The 14,023-nt window shown below is 37.4% G+C and overlaps 1 protein-coding gene across 1 annotated transcript; it reads right to left on the reverse strand.

Moving 5' to 3' along the window:
* Positions 1-386: 386 nt before the first annotated feature.
* TMEM237 (transmembrane protein 237) lies at positions 387-12,944 on the reverse strand. The gene is made up of 13 exons (XM_010291948.1): positions 12,927-12,944; positions 12,124-12,155; positions 11,163-11,173; positions 10,572-10,628; positions 8,737-8,850; positions 8,248-8,362; positions 7,343-7,503; positions 6,611-6,734; positions 5,415-5,606; positions 4,380-4,453; positions 3,799-3,892; positions 2,437-2,558; positions 387-536 (listed from the first exon to the last, which is right to left on the reverse strand). Exons 1-13 carry the CDS (start codon positions 12,942-12,944, stop codon positions 469-471), a joined length of 1,182 nt encoding a protein of 393 aa, XP_010290250.1. The 3' UTR covers positions 387-468.
* Positions 12,945-14,023: the final 1,079 nt, after the last annotated feature.

A 14,023-nucleotide genomic window follows, 5' to 3' on the forward strand; every position in this document is an offset into this window, starting at 1 on the left:
GGATTGTTTTATGCTTACAAACTTTGTGGGGTTTATGTTTCCTAACTCTGCTTTGCTCTAACCTTCCTTAGACTACTTTCTTCATGAGATTTGTTTTAATCTCTACAGAATATTTAGCCAAATCAGGTAAACCAAGTGCTATCAGCATTACTAACAAAAGCAGGTTGTTGAAGACTGTATGGCAGTCCAAAAAGCACTGAATATCTCATCTTCTGCATCCACCTAGTTTCTTTGGCTATATAGTTAGCAATATTTACAAAATCACCTTGACTTTATGCACTAAAATAAAAAGCAGAAGTATAAAAGTTTTCAATCACATTTGGAAATTGTAGCATACATAAAAAGATCAAAATCAAAAATATACAATATAAAAATACATTTCTTTATGAAAGTTATAATACATGGCTATAATACACAACATGTTGAGCTGTCAGTCACAGCTACAAGACTGCAGATGCTTGTTCCACACTACGGCTGGACTCTGGGTATGGTATCTCCCCGGGGAAATTCCTCGATTTCAGCATGAAACATCAGTTCTAAAAAAATAAAAGAAGTGTTTTCTTTTAAAAGTTTCACCTGAATACAATGTCATTATTCCTGAAAAGTGCACTGGCATTCCCCCAGGCCTCCTTCTTTTCTTCCCAATCATAGTATCAACAACTCAGCAATGGCAAGGGCCAGCAATGTCTTCAGAAAACTATTGTTGCCCCCCAAGAATTAACAGAATTAGCGATGATGTTAGCAGCTGATCATAGCAGTATCATCCTGCATTCAACCTGAACACTGAAACATAATTCTGAAGTAGATTGAGAATTGTTAGAGTGTCAGACGCAAAAAGGAAGATTTCTCTTTAGACACCAGTTCATTTATGGATATATCTGCTCTATGTATCACAATGTAAGTCGGCAACACTAGAACCTGGGACAGAAAGAATTATGAATGATATTGCTCACAGCTAGCTGCCACCATGGCAGCTCAGGCACAGGAGACAGCCTCAAGTCAGCAGTGAAGAGCTCCTTGTGGAGAAATTTGGCTAAGCACATTAAGCAGCTGATAAGGTAGCCTTTGTGGAGCTCTGTGCTGCTGAGGGTAGAGCTTCTCGCATCAGGGTTCCCTTTATGTATCTATACTGCACCCTCAGCATAGGTGTACTTTGTCTTGCTAACAGCACATTCAGCATATGGACCAGACTCTGTTTGCCAACAACTTGCCAACATGGTAAAAGTTATGCAATCTGTACATGCAACAATGTGGTTCATCCACTCAAGCCTGAGATTCACCTGCTTTTGCTACCTCATGCTGAGCAGACTGAACTTTCTTTTACTATTTGGGATGATTCCTAACAGAATTTCTCTCTTGAAGTTTCTGAAGCAGGTCTTACAATCTTAGTAGGCACATGTAAGTATCAAAAAAAGCTCACCAAAACCTGAGTTACATCCTGCCACTGGTTTCCTTGATAAGTCTTTATCTTTTAAAGAATGGGTTTTAAATACATTTTAAGTATCTATTACAAATTTTACTGTCAAAGATTGTAAAGGCTGCCACACAGGGTGTTGGGGTTTTTTTAACATTAGAAGTGAGTTATTAGAAATAAGCGGAGTAACTGGGGCCAGCTGAAATACAGAAATCTGTACATTAAAATTCTAAAGTAATCTGAAGAAGCATGTTGAATCTTCTTCAGCCTTCCAAACACAAATCTGTGCTTCAGCTCATGACATTCTTTGGATACCTGTTGACTTGTAAGTTGAAACTTACGATTTTTGTGTACAGCATAGCTTCCAAGTCACATGCTGCATGCACTTCATAGGAAAGCTGAGTTAAGTTACATCTTTCAGATCCCAGTTGGAACAACAAAAGGAAGAAGGCCTAGCCTCTAGCAAAGCTCCTTCTAAGAAAAGGGGATGACTTGTCCTCTCATCCAGCCTGGACTAACACAGGCAGTCCTCATTTCATGTCCTGTTCTGCAAGCACAAACCTGACTTTTCGAAGTTCAGGAGTTCCCAAAACTACTACAGAGTTCTATTAAAAATAATACTGGATTCAAAACACATTCAGCATTTGCAAAAGGAACATAATAATATTAGGGAATTTTCTAAAACACAAGCAGAAAAAATATATTTCAAATATTCAAAATACCGTTAAAGTAAAAATTATTTTTCTCTTCAGTGAAGAGACACATGCTCTTTCATGTTTCAAAATTCATGTTCCTTCAGCCAGGACAAACAAGGCTTTTCTTTCCTTTTTGAATTACTGATTTTTCTTTGTAAAACCAAACATAGACACCAGCATTCTAAAAAGCACTTGCTTTGGAAAGTTGCTAGGAGATGCTTATTTTTGTTCAGCCACAAAATTTCTCAGGACTAGTCCTGAACACCAAACACAGAGCACAGCAATAAAAGCCTGAACAAACAACATTTGCCTATTAATGTTTCCTACCTTCACTGTGGTCTAGCTCTGGTCGGTAAGACAAGAAGATCCAACTTGTCCCAACTAGAATAGACACTACAAGATTCACCACAACCCACGGCTGAACAATTTCTTCCTCCGTACCTGCCGTCCTGGGAAAAACACATCAACCCATCAGTCAGAGGTTCGCTGGTACATACAGGTTACAATAATAATTTCAACAGAGTATCATAAAAATAAGTTTCCTAAGCCAGATGTGAAAACAGAACTACTTGTACCATCTTGATGGTCTGGCATTGCTAAGGCCTGATAAAGAGAGTGACTACCAAAGACAGCAACTCAGCTAAGAAACCGCCATTATCTCACAGACAATGTCCACTTGCAGATTTCAACAGCAAATGCCTTTTCTTGGCCAAGAGACAGAAACTAAAAATCAGAATGCATGGTCAGATTTTACTGTGGTGAAAGACACTGCACAATGTTCTCAGTCGATCTTATTTTTAAGCACTTTCTCATAAGGCAGCAAGTGAAGTGAACAGCAAATCAGTAAAGTGTCTCTGGAAGGCAGTGCCAGGACTTGTGTACAGATGCTGTGGGCTGGATGAGATAGGGTTTTAAAAAGGTTATGATTTAAGTTAGCTGACACTTTTCTTACTGTCATAACAGCAGCAGGTTGTGGTTTTATTACTAGAATCTAAGCTTTTCAATAAAAAAACTCAACAAACATTTATAGAAGCCCTAAAAGAAAAAAGAAAAAAATATCCAACTGCCCAAACCAGCAAATTTTCATGTAAATTCTTTTGTTCTACTTCTCCTGATCTATTTTAAAACTAGTGTTTAACCCCATTAAGTTTCTGCTTCTTACAGTAACAGTTCTGGAGATCCCCTAGCATGAAACAATGCTTCATATTTAATGCCAGCTGTGTCTGCTAAGCCCTTGCATCCTGTGGCAGACATACCACTTCTTTGTAGTACCATGACATTAATTTCTTGGACAGATTAGACCATCTCCTTCAAAAACAGTATTGACTTTCTACAGAATGTCCTGCCCTTGAACACAAAAGGGTTACCTCAGTAGAGTCCCATTTCTCCAGCAAAAGTGATTCTTGAGGTTCCTGCCAGATGACATTTTCAGCATCATTCCAACAGGCTCTTGTTTGAGGTATAGTGGATTTGCGACCAACATGACCAAACCCATCCTTGAGTTCTCATCTTTCAGTAAAATCATCAAAGATTTGGGACAAGCTCGGACAAAGGCAGGTTTAGTAATGAAATCCTTCATTAATACTTTCTTATGTATGTTGTATAGCCTTTTCAATTCAGCTGTTTGACTAAGGTTCCTAAGTGGGCTACGTTAAAATTCGCAGAAGTGATAATTCTTAAGTTTCCTACCAGATGCTGCCATTTTCTGAAGGTGGTGTGTAGAGATTAATTCTGTCACACGTCATCTGCTGGCTTAAGGATAAGATAAGAGCAGCAAAGTACACTGGAAGAAATGGAATTAGTATTGTCAGATATAAACCCCCAAAATGCTGTCTCATCATGACATAACGATTGTCACTACATTTTCTTTCCTTTCACTTCACTTCCTCCAACGATAGTCTCCTTTACATCATTCTCTCTTCTTCAATGTTCCCCTGACCCATCAAAATCTGGTTTCTGCATTTTTGCAATCCATCAGCTATATCAGAGGTAGCATCTTGTGATTCTGTTTTTTGCTAGGTCTGTGTTCTGTATTCAGAATTAGGAAAAGAACTCTTTCACTAACAGCCCCACTAATGCTACTATTGCAAATGCTTTAAAAAAATATGTAGCAAAGTGTTCATAGCCTTTGAATGCTATTTTCAATTACTGAGCAAGTCACTTATTTTAAATCAGAAAATAACCAAGAAGGAAGACGTCACTGAAAACAGTAAGTTTTTTCCATTTACCATCGTTTCTGGATAACTTCCTATCTGCTCCAAAATACTTACAGAAAGAGGCTACTGCTGCTGGGTCTAGGGTAAGAAAGCTCCTCAGTGCAACTGATGCTTTTGCCAAATCAATCCTGGTAACAAAAACATGAGTCATTAACACAACCCAGTAAGATAATAATCCTGTTTCCCTAACAGTATTCTGTTGTTCTTTTTGCAAGATACCTTTTTCTGCCTCTGTTACAATGCCTTAATATACAACTATATCCCACACACATGGCAATGGTCCTCATTATGCCAAATCCAAGAAAGATTGAAACTAAGGAGGCTGTTCCATGAGGTTTGTAGCTTTCATACTGCAGTCCTTTCTAGAACATGGCAAAAATGGAGAGATCTGTCCCCTCTCTAATCCTTACTATTCATTTCAGCATCCACACCACCAACTGAGTTAGGCTAACATAGTGTAAGCTCACATAGCTTACACTAGTACAGAAGCAATTCAGAGTAACTCAGGCTTCCTCCCTGCCCTCCACTCCATGAAAAAAAGTCATAGTTTCGTCCATAGCACTGACTCCTCCCCTGGCTTATCACATTACTAAAAGAAACACCTATAACATCTATTATTCTACTCTGTTTATGGTCTTTTTTGCTGCTTTTTCTGTTCATTCCCACTCTTAAGCTGTAACGCAGAAACCCCAGCTAAGCCAGGAAAACTGCTTATACAGCTATGTTGCAAACCTGACTGGGGAATGGATTCACATGGAAAGTAACCTGATAAAAACATTAGTTGTTCTCCACCACTCTCCCCCACAAAAAAAAACCCCACAAGTCAGCTGTTCTATCTGGTTCATCTCATGATCACACACAAACAGCACCAGCACACTGAAGCAAGGCTGCAGGCAATGGACAGAAATGAGTAACAAAGGTCTGAATGCACAAGTACACCCTTAATCTGCATAGCCAGCCATGTGTAAAATCATGTTTTAAGTATATCGCATTAAATCATCAACAGCAGACCAAAATGTGCCATAGGAAGGAGAAAGGAACGTATTGCACACAAATTACATACACCTTTCAAATACAAACATATTTTACCTGTCAAAGGCTGACACTGTACTGATAGACAGCAACAAATACAACAAACTTTGAGCTGGGTATGCTAGTGTCTTATACTGCTCGAGCAGGTTAGAAACTGTGGAAAGCTGATTTCCTGCCAAAATGTAGATAACAATGATGTTCCATATGGCATACCCAGCAAGGAAGCCATGTGCAAAGAGTCCCATCACCCTGAATGGAGAAAAAAACATCAGACAGTTTGACACTTTGAATTACCAAAGAACTAGACAGAAAAGGCCTATGAATTCATCTGTTCAACCCCTGTGACAGGATCTGTGTCTTTCACAGATTGTTTCCGAGTGCTTTTTCTGATGTAGTTGTAAAAATTCTAAGCAACAGGACTTCTGCTTCCTCCTTTGACAGACTGCACCAGAACTTAAGCATTTAAAAAAGACGACTGAGATGTTTTGCCTGATCCTATCACTACTTCACTTCATCACTGCTACAGGAATCAAATACTTCCACTCGCTGCCTGTAGCTTCCCAAGACCAGTGCCCCTTACACTTAGGCAATGCTCTTAAACTTATCAGTCTTATCAGAGTCAGTCTTTTCATTATCCTCCTTGCTAAGAAAAAGCTGAGAAAGCAGCACAAGCTTCCAGACAGAATACACCAGGGAAGAAAATGACTGTCATCTTCCCATTCTGTATCACAACACAACCACATGCTAAAAAAAATACGTAATTTTTTGCTATTATGTGCAAACTTACACCCTAGTCCAACTTCACTTCTCCCTCTTCTTCACCAGCCAGGGTTTTTCTTTGAGCAGTTCAGGAATTTTTATTCTGGTCAGATAGCTGATGGGCAAATCTCATTTTAAGAGATTTTAAAAGGCAGTTTTTCTGTAAGTCTCTAGTAGTTTGGTTATCAGATCAATCTCTTGCTATTCAGATTTTGTCTGAATCTTTGCAATATGACTTCCTTAGTTACTCTTTTTATAAGTTGCATTTCACATGTGGTATCTATAGACTAGAAATAGATATTCTTGATAATAAATACCAAAAGCTAAAGGACTGAGAAACTTTATACCTGTTGCATCCTGAACCACCATTTATTAGGAATATAAAAAAAAAAATAGATACATCACAATGACAGAGAAAAGGTGCTAACTTGTAGGGAGAAAGAAAAAAACCAACACGATTTCTGCTTATTTACATTAAAACATTTGTCTTTCACCTGAAACTTCGGTGCACTGAGAGGGCAACATCTCTGGTAGTCCATGAAGCCTTCACATCCATAAGTACATTGATATTTTCAGTGGTTTTAATCAATTCTGCACGGTCAGCTGCCTGAAAACGCCCTGAAAGGATGAGGAAATTAGAGAATACTGTTACCTTCCATCATAATTTCTATATGAATACTTTTTAGTGTTAAAAAGCCGTAACTGCCACAAGTTCCATCTGAAAATTTTTTCTCCCCGCTTCCTGCCCTTTGTCAGCTTACATTCATACCAAGATGCCTCTGTCAGTGTGATGCACCCTGGGGGGGTCACGCTATGGATTTAAGAATGTGCGAAGCACTTTGGGTAATTACTCAGTGCTCCCTGGTATAAAAAAAAACCAAAACCAAAAACCTTCCACTTGAAAAATTTTTGCAATATGGTAAATGATACTTTCTTCTCAAGGTACTGTGACAATATTAGGTCAAATAAGCTCAGCTGGGTACTATCAAACAGCCTTTTTCACCTACACCACAGAATTAAAAAATTCATCCAAACATGCCAGTACAGCAACACTAACATTCACTGTTGAAAAATTATCATGTATAATTATTTCCAAATAATTTTTGTTCTGGAAATTTTTAAAAAATTTCTTCCCAATACAGCAATATTTGGATTTTAAATACAATAATGCTTCCTTTAATTGCAAACAATGTCCTTAAATTATTTAAATCATAAAATGTACTTACGATTTTTTTCAACAAACACTTTGCTAACAGGCTGGCTAATTCCAGTAGGAGCAGCAAACACAGGCTGCTGATCTGAGCTTTTTCTGTGCTCATCTTCAATGATGTCTTCCTCCTCCACTTCCAGCTCACTGGAACACTGTATTTCAGCGGGCCGAGGTTTTCTATCAGCACAGAACACACAATGGGGCAGAGAAAGAACAGAAAGTAAAATTTAAAACCTGAAGTCTCCTATGAACATTTAACATGTCTAACTTGACTGATAAGAATCAATCAGGCTACTGACCTGTATAGTATTACCCCCGTTTATAATTTTAACAACTAATGTTCTCATGGAGTTAGTTAATTAAAACCGTAAAGATAATTCTTGATTTTGGGTTTTTTCTCTCTATTTAAATTCCTTCCTGTGTCAAAACAGTAAGGTGGGAAGAAATACGTATCAAGAGATTAACAATTAGGAAAAAACCCAACAAACTAAATGCAAGGCCAAGAAAGTAGATGCTTTTGGTAGAAAGGCAACTAAAATGATTTAAAGGCATAGTTCTTGGAGAAAAGGCAAATAAAAAGGATAAGAAAGCAGTTAAGTTTCTCATAAAATTAAGAAAAAGATAGTAAGAATGAAAGAAGCAGTTACACATTCTAATTTTTTCATGTATGTGACTGAAATATTAGGCTCATGTGAATGTATTCAGAACTGTAATGCATCCAGGAATGCATAAAACAAACAAGTGAAGAAACTTAGATCTTAACCCTGGAAAGAACTGCACACATACTATTTATTGCACAGGCTGAATTGTATCATGGGCTTCAAGATTTTACATCTTTGTAGTGTGAAAATGTAAAATACTACTCAGTCATTTCACTATCACAGTTACTCAGAATTAGGAGCTATAATAGTTTTGTCTCACTTTGTTCTTTTTCTCTGTTTGCGGATCACTGTTTCTTCAACTTCAGGAACATCCATGCCATTTCCATTCTGAAATAGGGATGCAGCATTTTGCTGGGTAAAAGATGTCTCAGAATCTGAAGATTTAAAATAAACCACATGAAAGTTTCACAATTTTCATAAAAATGGAAATACATTCACTTAAATACACAAATAGTTATTATATAAACACACTGACAAAAAAAGCAATGCTTTTCTGAGCTTTGAATGATACAAAGCATCTATTTTATCACTTTCAAAACTGTATTGCTGTTATTTGCATGAGGGTTTGTACTCTATGGAATCAGAAATCAGAAACTGAAACTCTAAGCTACCATTCACTCAGAGATTACTTTCAGTTATTGTAAGTACAAAAGCATATGATTTCAAATGTTAAAGGCCAAAATACAATCGTATTTCCGTGTTACCAAGTTTTACTCTGCTCTTTCCAATCTACAATTATTTCACATACCAGTAGCTACTTTCTTCTTCTTGCGTTTCCTCTGAGGAGGGACATCATGAGGTTCAAGAGTTAGAGGCTCACTGCTTTCAGACTGCCGACGAACAGCTGCTTGGACAATGCCATCTGAAAACCAGATTAAAAGATCCAGCAACCTTAATTCAGAGCCGCTGAGAAACAGGCAAGAAAAAGCTGCCATTTGCTACATAGTGCAGAATATCTGTATTTGCCCAGCTTACAGCTGAGATGAAAACATAGTGCCTAGAAAATGTAAGAGTTGGGAAACAAATGTGATAAGTAAGAATATACAAGGTGATAACTGAAAACCCTCCTTTCACCCTGACAGTTGCAGGCCCAGGAGGAACTTAAGTATTCAGGAAGTAGCGCAATTCCCATTTGGGCATACAACAGAGGACTGATTGAAAGGAATCTACCACAGGAAAGAACTCCATAGCTCTAGATTTTTCCTTTCTACACACAAATATTATAGTTCAAAGGGACAAGAAAAATTAACAGTTTATTACAAGTTTATTCACACAGATATGTGTTAAGGCAAAATAGTGTCATATCAAAGAGAAATTTAAATGCTAAACATAAACATATACAAGAATAAAGGAGGAGCAGAAAAACCCCAACACTGAAGGATGTTTACTCCAGTCTGAGAGATTAATTACTATGGTTTGGAGGACCTACATTTCTGTGAGAGGTTAACATGAATTCATCAAATATTCTAGCAGCAGTAGCATCAATTTGCATGATTAGAAGTAGACAAAGTTACTTCTCCGTTTTATATCACATTTGCCTTTTTATAGCTCTTTCAAGTACTGCAGTTTTTATGATAACAACTGAATCTATCTTTGTTTTCACTTCAAGGACAGGTTTTTCCACCTTTTATAAAGCTTTTCTGTGATAAAATGCAAAGTTAACCAGCAAAGCAGTGGCCAAAGCCGAGGTGTACTTTGCACCATCATTCAGCTCACTGAAAACAACAGTTAACAAAACTTGATCTTTCGGAAACCCTGCTAGCAACAGCTCTACTTAAAAAAGTCTTTCAGTGAGGCCTCAATTTCTACCCTCTTTTAAGCAAATAAAGCAGGTTTAGTCATCCAACCTTCATATGGACCCAAGTCAACTGGTTTACAGAAATCCACTAGATTTGATCGACACATTCTGCTTTATCAAAATAGATCAGACTTGTAATCTTGCTTAAAATGGTATGTTTATTCTGCAGATCCACTTCTTGTAAAAATACAAAGCTCTGGTGCTAGTCATATTTTAGGCTCCTAATGGAGTGATTAACTTGTGACTTTATTTGGCCAAGGACAAATTGAGCCAATTGTTGAGCCAATTTGTTAAATGAGTTTTATCTTGGCTCATTCAAAAATTCAAGCACTTAACACAGTCAACATTAACAAGCAGCTTACAGCTGAAAAGGACTATTTAATGAAGTATCAAAAAATTTTTGAAGGGAAAAAGTAACAGGAATAAAGGAACTTTTTCAGTTCAGTATCAAGACATGCTGTATTAGCAGTACCAGGAATAGATGTAGGGAGAAAGAGCAGAGGATGGAACAAATCACTTCAGTTAGCATTACAGACTTGTTCTAAAATGACACCACTTTGGGGAAAAAGACTGCAGTCATTCAATCTAAAATCAATTGCAATAATTAGCTGAAAACACTACACAAAATATATTCAGAAATAGAAAGAGAGTACAGAAATCAGTACTCTATTTCTACACAGAAACAGAATACAAGACTGAAAACCATATATCTGTCAGGAGCTTGGCGACAGTGCAGGTCTCACCCAGGATTACACACACAGTTTTCAGTCTTGGCAGGACCTTACCTAATGGAGTCTTTCCTCTGGGTTTCCTTTTTTTGGGACGACTAAGTGGAATTTCATCTGCAGAACACAGAAGCATAGGTACACAGCATGTAGAAACCCCCATTTCCTTTTTTTTAAACAGCCATTCTATTGCTAGTTAAGAAAGGGATTCCTTTTTACAAGTGAAGGCATCTTTCACCTTTTACAGGTAAGATGACAATTCACCAGTTCACACAAAGCAACAGGAGTACAGAAGATGGCAGGATAACAGGTAAGAAGTCTGTCTTAAGTGCAACAGAGGCTAAATATGCACGTGCATCTGTGTTAAGTGAAGAACTGAAATACTCTGAATAATGCTCTGAAGAATAAACTTCTTGTTTAGAGCACAGTGCCAACATTTCAGTTACCTTGATTCAGTATGGAAATAGCAAACAGTAAAGAGAACAAAAAACAGCAGACAGTTCTAGCAATAGCCGTGCAGGTATCTACACAGTGTAAATAGTTGGCCTGCATTTAGGAAAAGTATAAGGCTCTATCTTTAAAGAGAGGATGAAGTGACACCAACAGAAACTACCAATGTTTATAATTCTCTTTAATGTCAGAATAACTCACCTTGGTTTCCACTTCACATTTAAGGAAAAAAGGTGTTGAAGAGCAGTGTAAAAGGAACAAAGATGAGAAGAAAGTTAGTTTTGAATCAGTTACAATTCACAACAGTGAAATTCACACTGTTGCTTTTGTGATTCATTTCCTTATCTCCACTCCTAGTTCTCTTTATGAGCAGTTGTGTACAACAGGGTTAAGGATACAAAGCAATTGTCAAGACTCAACATTTTGTTCACGACTATACAGAATTTCTTGATTGGCTAGCTGTGGATCAGATTAAAAGCTTTAATCACATGGCTAATTAAAACTTGTCTCACTGCCTGATATATAACAAACCAAGAAAAGTTATGAAACATTTGAGCACATACATTACTAAAAAAGACATTATCTTTATATGTTGTTAATTCTGAAGATCACATTTTCTTTCAGGTATTTTGAAGGAATTCTGAAGTACCACCTCATAAAAACTAGATAATTGCCTTTCCTCCCACACTGAGAATTTCAAAAAGCCCAAATTTTTCTCTATACTGTGTCTACACATATAGTATACATATACTAGTAGACACCTATACCTCTATTCAGCAATATTTAGACTAATTTCAGCAATTCCTGTTCTGAAACAAAACAAAGAGGAAAGGAAGCAGAGACTGAAAAGAAGGATATTAATAAAACTAAAGCAGATGTTAATGACACTGAAGTAGCTATTTGTCTGGAACTTTTTAAAGGGTTTATCTCTGAGAGTATTAAAACTGAGGTAATACAGTAAAATTTCTTGGCCTCTATTAAACTTTAAAATGCTCTGTATTCCTTGTAAGGGGTTCTGAAACAATTATCAAGAAAAGCAATTGTTTTTAAAACCATTACAACTACTCAGATGTTTATTAAACTTATTTCTCTTAATTTAAGTACTTTTAAAAACACTACAGTACAGCACCATGTTCAATTCCACAGAATGAACTGATCTTACCTTGGCACTGGAGGGAGGGCACGAGGTGGGCACTGAAAGACAAGACAGGGACAAAAGTCAACTTCTGTCAGTGTGAAAGCACCTTTTGGAAAACAGAGCTAATTCCAGATATGGTCAGAATACACTAAGTATGCTTTGCTTTGCATGCCTCTTAAAGAGCTAGAGGCTGCTGATGGACATGTTACATAAAAGTAATATATAATACGTAAAAGCAGGAATAACATGCTTTTACCAGAGTTCTGATGGGCACTGCATTAGGGACATGTAGCTAACAGCTGTGTGTGGGGCACAGCTTGCACTTCAACTTCACTTGAATATTTTCACTTTTAATGTAAGGTACTGCTTTCATTGGAAAGCTTATCAGTTGTTCTATCTAAATATCAAAATACTGCAGTAGTTTATGCATTCAATATACTTGCACAGTACACAGTGCAAGCTGAGTTTTTTCTATTAACAAAGTTGTAAATTCAGAACAACAGTAAAAACAATAAAAGGAAATAAGCTTATTTATGAAAAAGACTTTTAAATATGATAAAAATTAATTTTAATATAATTTTGAAAATATGTACTAGCAGGTCAAGCACAACTAACATCTAAAAATAAGTATCTCCTGTTAACAATCTGAAACTGAGCTCTTGCACTTCTCTCATCTAGAAAAGGCAAGTTTACTTTTCGGTTTTGTATTATATAATCATATCAAAAGAGTATACATGAATAAATACTTCCCATGCTCCAAAATTCAGTTAATATCAGAAATAAAAAAGGCTGTAACACTGGTAAGACTCAAGGATCCACAAACTTACCACTTGTTTCTTTCCCATATAATTTGAAGCTGTTCCCTGAAAGAGGCACTGTGAACCGTTTTCCACTCCCTCACGCTGTTCATGCTGAACCTCAGCTAATTCTGAACTAAAAATAAGCTTCTAGCAGCCAGGATTAGCTGGACATGAACCTTTCTGCCCCTGGGATAGAGACCAGTACTACTCCCATTTGAAACAACAGCAGTTTGTTCTGTGGCAGCGAGATTGTGCCTTAAACATTACTTGTACTGAAAAACGTGTAATTCCATGTGCTGGTACCTGTTCCAGAGAACAAGTTTTACTTCGGTTTGTTTACTCAACAGAAATGAGACACCTGGTGCAAGGAAAGGAGGGTTTGCAGGATTAGGCCTCAAATCTCTCACCTGGATTTTGGCCACGCTTAAGACTGACAGCAAGTCCCATTAACACAGGTAGAGAGCGGCACACCCTGAGTGGCCTCCAGCAAACTGGCCGCACCGTACAGGTGTGCCATTAGGGAGAAAAAATATTGATATAGGTCAGAGCTCAGAACTGCTGTTGTTTGCTACATTTGTGTGGCAGTAGTTATTACATGTTTAACATAGTTGATATTTTAAAAAAATAAAATCTAACCCCCCCAAAAAACTTAAAAAAAAAAAAAATCCTTTTATACAGCATTCACTGTCTCTGCAGTACTATGCCTGTGTTCTGTAGTACCTCTCTATTTTGTTACCTTCCACGAAACAACTGAAAAGAACTCTCCCTCGAGGGAAAAAACAAACTACAGAACCCCTGGGTGTCTAGTCAGGGATGCAGAGCAGAAAACGCCTTTGCTCGTATGAAATTGGACCAAGCAGCTGTATTTATTCCCCCATATGGTGAGCTGGGCGGCCACCACCAGACCTCGGAGGTGGTACCAGCGAGGCAGTTACGCATTAAGTCGAAGGTTTAAAAAAAAACTTAACTGGTATTTACAGATTTAAAGCTTTACATAATTTTTCTGAGATTATATATATGGATGAAAATATGAAAACGATGACGAAATACTTGCTTGCGTCCTCAGCAAAGGATGCGCAGCAACGTGCGACCCTGCGGCCGGTTACATCCCACTGCCAGCGGCT

This window comes from Phaethon lepturus, unplaced genomic scaffold (genome assembly GCF_000687285.1).
Source record: "Phaethon lepturus isolate BGI_N335 unplaced genomic scaffold, ASM68728v1 scaffold39247, whole genome shotgun sequence".
Lineage (NCBI taxonomy): Eukaryota > Metazoa > Chordata > Aves > Phaethontiformes > Phaethontidae > Phaethon > Phaethon lepturus.

Bases quoted from the DNA above. Each gene is read 5' to 3' on its own strand.
- TMEM237 (XM_010291948.1), bottom strand. The intron at 5,607-6,610 runs GTGAAAGACAAA...TTCTCCATTCAG, and splicing joins TCAGTGCACCGAAGTTTCAG to GGTGATGGGACTCTTTGCAC. The intron at 4,454-5,414 runs GTAAAATATGTT...TTTTGTTACCAG, and splicing joins ACAGTGTCAGCCTTTGACAG to GATTGATTTGGCAAAAGCAT.